The 10803-nt window shown below is 41.0% G+C and overlaps 1 protein-coding gene across 6 annotated transcripts in view; it reads right to left on the minus strand.

Moving 5' to 3' along the window:
* Window positions 1–10803, minus strand: part of tp53bp2b (tumor protein p53 binding protein, 2b) — a 31932-nt gene that overhangs the window by 1712 nt on the left and 19417 nt on the right. For 3 of the 6 annotated variants that reach the window (XM_016295247.1, XM_016295245.1, XM_016295248.1), the window contains 11 exons: window positions 9162–9231; window positions 7853–8037; window positions 5970–6134; window positions 5674–5851; window positions 5459–5587; window positions 4929–5002; window positions 4425–4818; window positions 2411–3153; window positions 1142–1279; window positions 898–1031; window positions 645–811 (listed from right to left, as the gene is read on the minus strand). In XM_016295247.1, coding sequence (XP_016150733.1) covers window positions 645–811; window positions 898–1031; window positions 1142–1279; window positions 2411–3153; window positions 4425–4818; window positions 4929–5002; window positions 5459–5587; window positions 5674–5851; window positions 5970–6134; window positions 7853–8037; window positions 9162–9231 — 2377 coding nt within the window. Of the gene's footprint in view, window positions 1–644; window positions 812–897; window positions 1032–1141; window positions 1280–2410; window positions 3154–4424; window positions 4819–4928; window positions 5003–5458; window positions 5588–5673; window positions 5852–5969; window positions 6135–7852; window positions 8038–9161; window positions 9340–9829; window positions 9926–10803 lie in introns of those variants that run through there. The other 3 variants (XM_016295249.1, XM_016295250.1, XM_016295246.1) reach the window with 3 other exon arrangements.

Below are 10803 nucleotides of genomic sequence, written 5' to 3' on the forward strand. Positions count from 1 at the left end.
ATACCGAGCCCAAGGTTTATGCCAGGGGTGCCCAAACTCGGTCCTGGAGGGCCGGTATCCTGCAGAGTTTAGCTCCAACCCTAATCAAACACACCTGAACCAGCTAATCAAGCTCTTACTAGGCATGCTAGAAACTTCCCGGCAGGTGTGTTGAGGCAAGTTGGAGCTAAACTCTGCAGGACACCGGCCCTCCAGGACCGAGTTTGGGCATCCCTGGTTTATGCTCATGCTCCAAGTCTTCTTCTCCGTTTTTAGTGTATCTCTGTGGCAGAATTACAGTGCCACATACTGGTCTGGCATGTATACTGCATCGTTTTGTGTCGGTTTCATGGTTTCGTGTGTACACAGATATTTCTTGAGATAAGGAAAAAAAAGATTGGATAGGGAAAGCTCTGGCTTCGTGTGGATGCGGCCTAAATCTCGTAAGTTGTGTATTCCATCTCCGTTATCACGAAACCCGTGACACACATTAAAAACAGCTCCGATCAAAGCGTCCTCCATTCACTGGTTATTGATGTTTGTAAATGCCGCGGATAAAGACGTCCTGCTGCCGGTGCGAATGCAACCAGAAAAATGGGCCTGCTGGCTAGTTCCTAGAACTACGTGGTTCGAAAGCGCCTATAATGGGAGGACTGGTCTCTCACCATAGAGAAACTGCGAGCATTGGGCGTAACCTTCTTCCATCTCCTCGCACTTGTCAGCCGCCGTCTGCATATCGCTGAAGGTTGTGGCATATACGGCAGCTCCCGATTCCACCAGGAACTTACATACTTGCACGTTATTACAGGAAGCAGCGCAGTGCAGGGGAGTCCTAAGAGAGAGAAAGACATTTTTTATATCATTGTATTAAATTATGGACAGAATTTTACTGGGTTTACATAAATGTTTTTCGCTCACCATCCATCGCTGTCTGCGGCATTCGCGTTTACTCCAAACTGCACCAGGAACTTTACGATTTCCGTGTGTCCAGCACACACAGCATTGTGCAGAGCAGTAATGCCCTCATCATTGGGTAAACTGGGGTCTTCCACCTGTATATGACGTACAGACATATACTTGAAATCCCAACTAGCTATATGTCCAGTTGTTATATTACTCACTAGTGGACCAAGTATGTAACTGATCTTGGCCTATTTCTCACCTCATATATGATCCTCTGGACAAGGTCGTACTCGCCCTCTAAAGAGGAGTCTAACAGAAGGGCCAGAGGGTTAAAGTGCACACGCATCCCGTGGTTGATGCGCTCCGAGTCTGTCTTACGCAGGTTTGTTCTTTTGCCCTGTGAAAAACAGGATGGATGAATAGATATTTAGTTATATGCTAGAAGGAAATTCTGTACATAATTGATGTGTATCTTGTGGTAAAGTTCTTGGATATGAAGTACTGATATTAGGTGTTAGCCTGCCATGAACCACTCTTTCATTCCGCATATTAAAAGCCCATTGAGGGTCACTGGTTGCCACTTCTGCTCCATTTAAATGTTTAATGAGATCTGTGCAGAGTGCTCAGAATCTTAGTGTGGCTAATTGCTAAGCAACAGCCCAAAATGGATGGTTTGATCGGTATCTCTACTGACCTGACTTGTCTTCACCCTCTTTCTCTGTCTCTCCCTCTTCTCTCTCTGTGGCAATACTTATGTAGGCTAAATAGCTATATAGTTTTCTATAAAGACAAGGAACCCGTCTCAAATGCCCCCCCCCTCATCTCTTGGAGTCTTCTTCTGAGTCTAAACTTCAGATACGTAATACCACATAGCTTGCGGATTCATAAAATGACAAATGGGACACCTTATGGTCTCATGGACTTCAAGCCCAAAAGACCATAGGGTGTCCTAATTGTCATTTTATGAATCAACAGGCAACCGCTTTTGTGGCCATGATGCACCCTCTATGTACCATTGTCCACATCATGTACACCATTTCGGACACTATCCATGACTCCCTGCGTAATATTGTCAGGCTCCTTTGTGCATAGAGTTTGACTATAATGGACTGCTCACTGTCGAGTCAGTATCTGACTAAGCTTAAATGCTTGCACACCTTAGCACAGCAAAAAAAGACTTTCAGTTTCAGCCTAATCCATCAAGTTCCCTGCTGCTGGGATACTCTTCCCATCAGTGCACATTTTAGATGTCTACCTTATCTGACTCACCCATTGCAGGTGTCTTGGGGTCTCTACTATCAAACTGATGAGTTGAATCAAATGTGTTTGATTAAAAAGACAACAAAATTCTAGAGATTGCTATAAGTTGCTATAAGGCTGGTTACTAGAAGGTCAACTGGAATCCTGTTTTGGCAACTTTTTCTGAAAGCGACTGACTTTGGGTCACTACAACTTGATGTCAGTGTGAATGTCCCTTCGGTCCATCTGCAGATATGGTTTTAGATTTCGGGAATGTTGTAGTACCTACCGGTGGTAGCATGACCTGTCCTGTGACCTCTGGAGCCTTCATATTGACGCTGTCCTCGCCTGGTCCCTCCTGGTCTGTCATGCTGGGATATGGAGGTGGAGGGTAAGGTGGGTACTCCTCAACATACGGTTCTGGGGCGGCTGGGCCATAGACTTCCTGTTCTTCCTTCAGCGGTGGTTTCTTCGGTATAGTGCTAGAAATGGTGCTGTCATCCAGGATAGGCGATCGAGGTGGAAGCGGTGGAGGCGTCAGCTCCTCCTCCTCTTTCTCACACTCAGGTATTGTTGTATCACGGTGTCCCTCGTGAGGTCTAGTGCTCTCGTCAGCTACTGGCCTGAATCTGTCCTCGCCTTCTGCCTGAAAGAAGGCAGCTGGGGTTATAGTAGTCTCCATGGCTGCCAACGTGGTCTTCTGGTAGAGGAGCTTCTGGATGTTGGGTCCACCAGGCCCCTCAGATTCTGTTATAGAGCCACGCTTTTTAAGAGGTCTGGGCGCATGGTGCAGTCTTTTCCTCAGGGCCTCCAAATCAGCATCGCTCTGGAGCCGATGGGAATTTGAGAGGAACGGGAGAAGTTTGGTTGGGCTGAGGGGCCGGGGAATGCGTTCTACCTCCTGGCCCTCAACAGAGGAGGATGCAGGGGCCATATTGTTGCCCTGGTCCACTTGGTCACCATCTAGACCTCCAGTTTTCTCAAGAAGAGACTGCTGGCCCCCACTGGATGGGATGACTGGTTTACCATATACTGTGAGAGGCAAGGAATGAGGATCAGGTACTTCATAAAAAACATTTATAGAATAAGTTAGGTGTCAATTGCCATTTATATTATGCAACCACTAAAATAATAACATAAGGTACATTACTGAGCTACAATTTATCCAATCCAAGGGTGTTATACATATAATAATAATAATAAATAATAATGCATTATATTTTATGACTATATCCTTATTTGACTTTTTTTTCCCGTGTCTGAGCCACAAAGTGTAAGAGCAATTTGCCTATGTGCTCAGAGTTTTAAAGATATGCAAACCAAAGCTGGAACCAAAATGACTACAAAGTTATGTAGCAAAACCTTTCCTTATCTCTTTGTGGTAAGTGAGCATCACTATGAGCCCTTCTCACTCTGGAGGGTAGAGCACTACTTATATTCTCATATGTACAATTTTGGTCCACACTATGAACTCACATATGGCACTGACACTTTATCTTGAAATATTACAAATAAATGTGTATAGCTGTTAATTTTTTATGGCAAATAAAACTTTCATGCCAAATATGGTCTCCTTTGTCTCTTTAATAAATAAGATTCCAACTTGTACCGTCTCTCCATCTGGTGCTTGCTAAAAAATAAATAAAATAAAAATCAACACTAGCAGAGCAATGCAGTGTCCACTTGCTACAGGATCATTTAAGGACACAAAAATGCTATTTGGAATTCTCCCAAAATCTAGGTGAAATCTGGTCCAAAACAAGTCAGACAGACTTTCTGTTGTAATAATTAAGCAGCTTGATTTAAATACTGCATCCAACTCAGAGGCTGTAACAAATCCGCTGTTCCTAATTTGTTTCTGCCCTGAAGAACTTTCAACTGAACTAAAGCAAGCTTTTGAACTTCAGATTGTTTAGACGCAATGTTCGGATTAAGACTAAGAAATAAACATGCTTATTTTAAGCCCACAAATCCTGTTATTAGACTGTCATTTACACAACTATATGGAACACTTAAGCATTTACAAAGAAATGGTACATTGTTTTCCGCTCCTGTGTCGCAACATCTTTTAAATCTCAAACAACAGTAATAAATGTTGGAAGAATTGTTGTTTTTGGGTGAATCATTCCTTTAATAATAGATTAAATCAGTCAATGTCTTTTTTAAAGTTGGTTCTGCGTGCTCTTGTTGATTTGGCAGAATGTCCAGTGTAACATTACATCTTGTGAAATAGATGCTTATCAAATTCCATCACAAGATACCTCTAAATTTGTTTGGGTGCCTAGTGGGGTGGAGATACTCACATCGAGGCTGTGAACGGGTCAGGGTACTTTGCCCTTGATAACCCTTCCCAAGAGTGCTTTGTTGGGTGTACATGGAGTAGATGGATCTCGCTGCCACCATCTGGGGTTTGTGAAGAGTAGTGGGGGTGGCAGTCTCTTTCCCTGCCAAAGTATCTGACGTGAAAGGACGTACTGTCGCGGCAGGTAAGGTGTCCGGTTTAGGGGGCAGAGGTAGGGGTAAGGTGTTGTTGTGGGATGGAAGGGGCACTGGGGGTTTCTGATTGGCTGGTCTAGCTTTGCCAGGGAAGGTGCCCGTGCTGTAAGGAGGTTTACTGAAAGTGGACTGGCCTGGTAGAGCAGGTTTGGGCTTGCTTGGAACAGGAGGAGGAACCTTCCCAAAGGTTCTACCTGCAGACTATGATTAAAGAGTCATTAGTGTTTATTTACTACATAATATCTATGCATTAACATTGATTTATTGACAAATTTTGGAAACGGTTAGCATTCAGGCACTCAGTGCAGTACCTGGGTGTCCCTCAAGAGGTCCTCACTACTTCTTCGTAAGGGCAATGGCAGAGGTTTCAAATCTGCCTCAGAATCTGGAACAGATATTCAAAAAAACCAGCATATCATAGATTAATCATCACATTTAAACAGTACGATGCCTTAGTGAAAGTGTCTTCTGACTGGATTAAGACATGGCAGAGGTGACCAATCCTGTTCTTGGAGATCTAACTTCCTGCAAAGTGTTTCACGCCTGAAACAGAAATGTTCCAGATTCTCAAGAACATTTGATAATTACAGACAGGTGTGTTGGAGCAGGGTTGGAACTGAGCTCTGCAGGTAGGTAGATATCCAGAAACAGGACTTATCCCAGTTTAATGGAGACACATTTTCAAATAAGCCACTCGTGGCTGACTTTCCTGAAGAGTGTAAACACTGTGGTTCTATGAAAACATTGCTTTGTTTGTTTAAGCAGTCTGACATGTCAACTTCTAGCTTAACTAACTGCATGAGTCTGAATGTGGTTCTTTAAAGGTTGGAGAGAGGCGTACCTTTCTCCTGGGATCGGTGGCTGGTCATGCGGGGAAGGGTGGAGGAGTGGCCATGGGTGTTGCTGTTAGTTTCTGTGTTGGAAAACAAATCTGACACCTTGGAGATCTTACTTGTCAAGAAACCAATACCTGACACATGGAAACAAAATTAGGAGAAGATGAATCAGGGTTTACTGGTGCAATTTGTGGTAAATACTGTACATATATACACGTACCTGTGGTCGGTTTAGGGAGAGGTTTGGGAAGGGTGGCTGATCCATCGGGATAAGCAAGCTTGACTAGAATCTCCTGCCTGGGAGGAACTGGAGGAGCCGGGGTGGTCTGGATGTACGGCCCAACAGCGGCAACCCTGGAAAGGACGGTGGGCTGAGAGCTCTGCCCTTCAGATGGCTGCTGGAAGTGGAAGAGACAAAGAATAAGAGAAAGAATTTCCGTGCGTCACAAACTAAATTTGTGTCAAAAAGCACAAGAAATGTAAGCGTTTGAAATGTAAATGTAAAAAGTTGCTCACAGGCAAGTTCTCTTTCTGTTGGAGAGCAGCCTTTTTCTTCCAGAGCCTCTCTCTCAGTTCAGCCACTCTTTTGTCCATGGCGGCCATTTCTACGTTCCTCTTGTTTAGATTCTCTCTCTGCTGCTGGAGTTTGGCACTTTGCTCCTGGTTCAATTTATTCCTCAGCTGCAGAAAAGAGAAAAAGTCAGAACAAAAGAGGGACTGTTGAATTTTGTGTGCAGGACTACGGCTTTTCAATTATTTATTTTATTATAATTATATTATTTTTTTTCTCCATTTAAAAAACAGTGTATCCCTGCTATATTTTTTATATAAATAACATAAAAAGGCACTTGGTTTACATTTTGTTTGTATTAATTAAAAAGATATTCAGTCAGAGTAAATTAGGTGGCCTTAACTACTGTGTACTTACATTTAAATTAATCATTTGATACAATGTATTTATTGTGTACATGTTTTTACATTGTACTTATATTTTAAAAATACTAGGGCTGCCCTCAACTAAAGATTTTTCTGGTCGACTAGTAGTCGTTCATTTGAAGCAATAGTCGACTAATCGCACATTTATTAATAAATCATTATAATGAGTCTTTAATAGCGTACATTGCCTAATAAGCGCTCAAGCTCACGCATAAAGCTTGCTACAGCACACCGACAGAAGTAATTATGAATGTGTCAGGGAAAACAGTAAGGAGGCTGCATTAACATTTGAATAATTAATTGATAAAATAGTGCTTTCTTTCTTTTCGGTTTAAGAGATGAACTTAGCGACACTGATCATCATCTCAGTTACGCAGTAGTGGATGGACATGTATGCATGGTTTATACGGATTACATAATCAGAGAATATTTGTTTTCCATTTGAATTGGTTCATTTGAAAGTAGACTTTCATTTGAAAGTTCGCTCTCTACAGATGTTTTTCATATTTGTAAGGCAAGAATACAATATACAGTGGGTACGGAAAGTATTCAGACCCCCTTAAATTTTTCACTCGACTGAGACAGACAGAAAGCGCATCCTGATTGCTTTCACAAAAGCATTTAACTTGCATTTTACAAAAGCGCAACGTTTCGTTGTTATTGTGAGTGCAAACAAATAAACGTAGAGTCTTTACAGATTCGAAAGGTGTATTACTCTTATCTGTATGACCAAAAATGACGCCTCCATCTGTCCTGCAGTGAGGGCGCTACTGTTCAGCTTCCACACAGACACTTGAACAGCGGACATTTCTCTAGGTTAACATTAGATTGAGCGGCCACGTAAAGTTGCTGCTACTTGCGTATTTCAGATGAAAAGCCATATTTGAGGTCGATGAATGATAGGCGAGTGTTTGGATGTCCTGCCCGATGTACTGTATTATCAGACTAGACTAGCTGTTAACGATCAGCGTGACTTCGCCAATGTGGATTTATTTATTTTTTTTCTGCCCACCCTTTAACATACCACCAAACCTGTCCCTAACCTTACCCGTATCCAACCTCAATAGCAGAAAGCAGAAGTGTTTTGCAATACAAAATAAACACATTGTACTTATTTTTTGATGTAAGTACATAGTAGTTAAGGCCACCTAATATAAAGTGGGACCAGATATTCTTATATTTTATGTGTGTCCATATATCACTATGTCTGAATAGCAGGATTGTGTTACAGAAAGCTGTAGACCAGGGGTGCCCAAACTTGGTCCTGGAGGGCCGGTGTCCTGCAGAGTTTAGCTCCAACCCCAATTAGACACACCTGAACCAGCTAATCAAGCTCTTACTAGGCATGCTAGAAACTTCCCAGAAGGTGTGTTAAGGCAAGTTGAAGCTAAACTCTGCAGGACACTGGCCCTCCAGGACCGAGTTTGGGCACCTCTGCTGTAGACCAACAGAAAAAAAGCTACCTGAAGCTCTTTGTACAGTCGCTCGAGTTCTCCGCTTGAGCTCGGTCCAGCTTCATGTGGGACGTCCATTTTGCCGCCACGTAACATGTCCAGTTGTCGACACAACTCCTCCACCCTGCTGACGGCCACCACCAACTCTCGCTGCTTCTGCTGGAACAGACCGTTCATCTGCTCGATCTCCTCCACTACAGAGAGAGAGAAATGAGGTATAGCACTTGTTAATTAACTTCTCATTCCCATAAGCAAGATAATTTGTTGTTGTCTCTGTTGATTAATTTAGCCACTAATGGCATTTTTATATAATAGAAACAGCAGAGTGAACTTTTCCATTAGTGGGCAAATGATCCACAACAAATGACATTTTCATAAATGAATCTGGAAAAAGTCCTCAAACACTTTTAACCATAAAATATGGATAAATGTCTAACTTTCCATTTACACGCCTCAGTGTAGATCATAATTCAAGTAAACCAGATTTTGGCAGCAGAAAACCTAATTAGCTGGTCAAATCAACTGACTTGGAAAAATTAGGTAGTAGTGTTGTCAAAAGTACAGACCGCGATACCATTCAATACTGAAATTTTAAAAACATCCATTTCCCGCTAACATTTAAGTGCTGTTGAGCAGATTCTTAAACACCGCTGATTGGTTATTGTGTTCACACGCTCAACAGATATGACTGTGATTGGCTACAATGATCATCTCTTCACTGAGCGCTCACACAGAAACACACAGAAGCATTTGAAAGCCCCTGATAGACACGGCTTTGAAACGCTTTCGTGTGTTTCTGTGTGAGCGTCATATCTGTTGAGTGCGTGAACACTATGGCCAATCAGCGGTGTTTAAGAATCCGCTCAACAGCGCTCAAATGTTACGTTTTTAAAATTGTATACATTTAAAATAAACTTTTTTATATTTACAAAAATTGTAAAAATCACCTTTTAGCTTTAATTTAATATTTAAATAGTCTAACAAGACTAATTTATAATAAAATATAAAACTAGTCTGTCATACAATAACAATGATATTAATAGTGACAATGTAATAAACATGTAATAAACATATTTTCAGTAGATTGAATTGCTTTTAATTAAACTTTTACTTTGTTTTACACTGCATTAAACAAAACAGCAAAAGAGTTTATAAAACAAAATTGAAATAAATAAAAAAAAGTTATGCAAAACACTTCCCCTAATCTAGCAAACACCACCAGAAATGACAAACTTCACCTTGAGCTAATATCCCTCAAAGAAGGTCAACGTTACAGCATTTCTAACCTACATTCTCTCATGAGTTTACAGGTCCTGACCTAGTTTACTGTTGCTGATGCGTTTCTGTTCCACTTGTCCTTTCAGAGCTCGAACCCTGCGCAGTTTGGCCTCCTGGTTCTCTGCGTTGTCCCGCAGCAGTCGCAGTTTCTCCTGCTCAGACGCCTGCAGCTGCTGCTGCCGTTGGTCCTGTAGCTTCAGGAAGTGCAGTCGCTGTTCCTGTGAGGAGGCGTCGCAATCTCAACAAAACTCATTTTCAGACATCATTAAGTTTCAGAACTATGTGCCTACTGTTTTCATTCACGCTGATAATGGACAAAACGATAATGGTTTTGATATGGAGATGACTCCATGCAGTTGTTTATTCTAATGACCTTAATGCAAAACTTAGTGCGCAAGCAATAACACCATTTCACAGATAACTTCAAACCTGTTATTAGAAAGAAATGTTGATTTCAACTAACAAACAGGAAATGCTGCTCTTTTCCATTTAATTAAAGTGGATGGGGACCAAGGACAGCCTTGGTTGCCATTCATTTCTATTGTATGGAAAAGAGCAGCATGGGCATTCTGCGGAATATCTCCTTTTGTGTTCAACGGAAGATAGAACATCATACAGGTTTGGAACAAGTAAATTACTTTAATTTTGACAGTTATTTAAAAAAAAATTAATTGAACAGTACATTATGTCAATGGTGCAGTAGGCTACCTTTGTGGCCAGGAGTTGTTGTTGTGCGTTGATCTGTTGTTGTTGCCGTGATGCCATCTCTTGCAATTCGCTGAGAGTGATGTCCATATGAGGAGCTGCCATCTAAAAAATAAATAAATAAATAAATAAAGAGTGTAAAAGATTATATTTTATTCTTGGTCACAGTTATGATCAGTGGGAAACTGTGAAAGAGTGAATTTACCCATTCACTTTACCACAATACAGTAACTATGGCAAAGTAATATGGTAAACTTAACCCACTGATCTAAGAATAACTACATAACAAAAAAAGAATTAATAAATAAATAATGTTAATGGTTAAAATAACTGTAGTAGAAAGTGTGCATCAAAGGGTTAATTTTTTACTAACAGCAAAATTGTTAAAAAGTACACGTGTTACTGTTACATGTACTGTATATGCTGGTGTGGTTTGTGCTTGTGTGTGTAATGTGCTCTATCTTCTGTAATTATTGACCACAGCTGCTGGAGGCCAATTTAAAAGTCATTGTGGCCTTTCATTGTACTAGCATATTATACAGCAAATAACAGTAACAGTAAGTTTACAGTAGCTAGCAGCTATACCAACTAGCTAGAGAGATGCTACAGAGATGGAATCTGGGAAACGTATTCAAATATATATATATATATATAAATAATATATGTTTTATAAATGTTAAATTCTGACATTTTGTGCAATGTGCGTAAATGGTGCAGTGACTGTATTATAAAGCCAAAATGCATATTTCATTTTCACGAAGATGTCAGACCGACCAGTACAGGAATGAGCCGACATGAACGAATGAAAGACACAATGGACACGAGAAACCGGGAACAAGCCGCCGCAATGACAAATTAAACACATAACCGTTTTTTCACTTTAATGGCATAGAAAATGACCTATACATTGCCATTAAAATAAAATTACTGAACCTAAACACATAGGAGCCTGATAAAAATGCTAATTTTAGATGAAA

This window comes from Sinocyclocheilus grahami, unplaced genomic scaffold (genome assembly GCF_001515645.1).
Source record: "Sinocyclocheilus grahami isolate Dianchi unplaced genomic scaffold, SAMN03320097.WGS_v1.1 scaffold332.1, whole genome shotgun sequence".
NCBI classification, from domain to species: domain Eukaryota; kingdom Metazoa; phylum Chordata; class Actinopteri; order Cypriniformes; family Cyprinidae; genus Sinocyclocheilus; species Sinocyclocheilus grahami.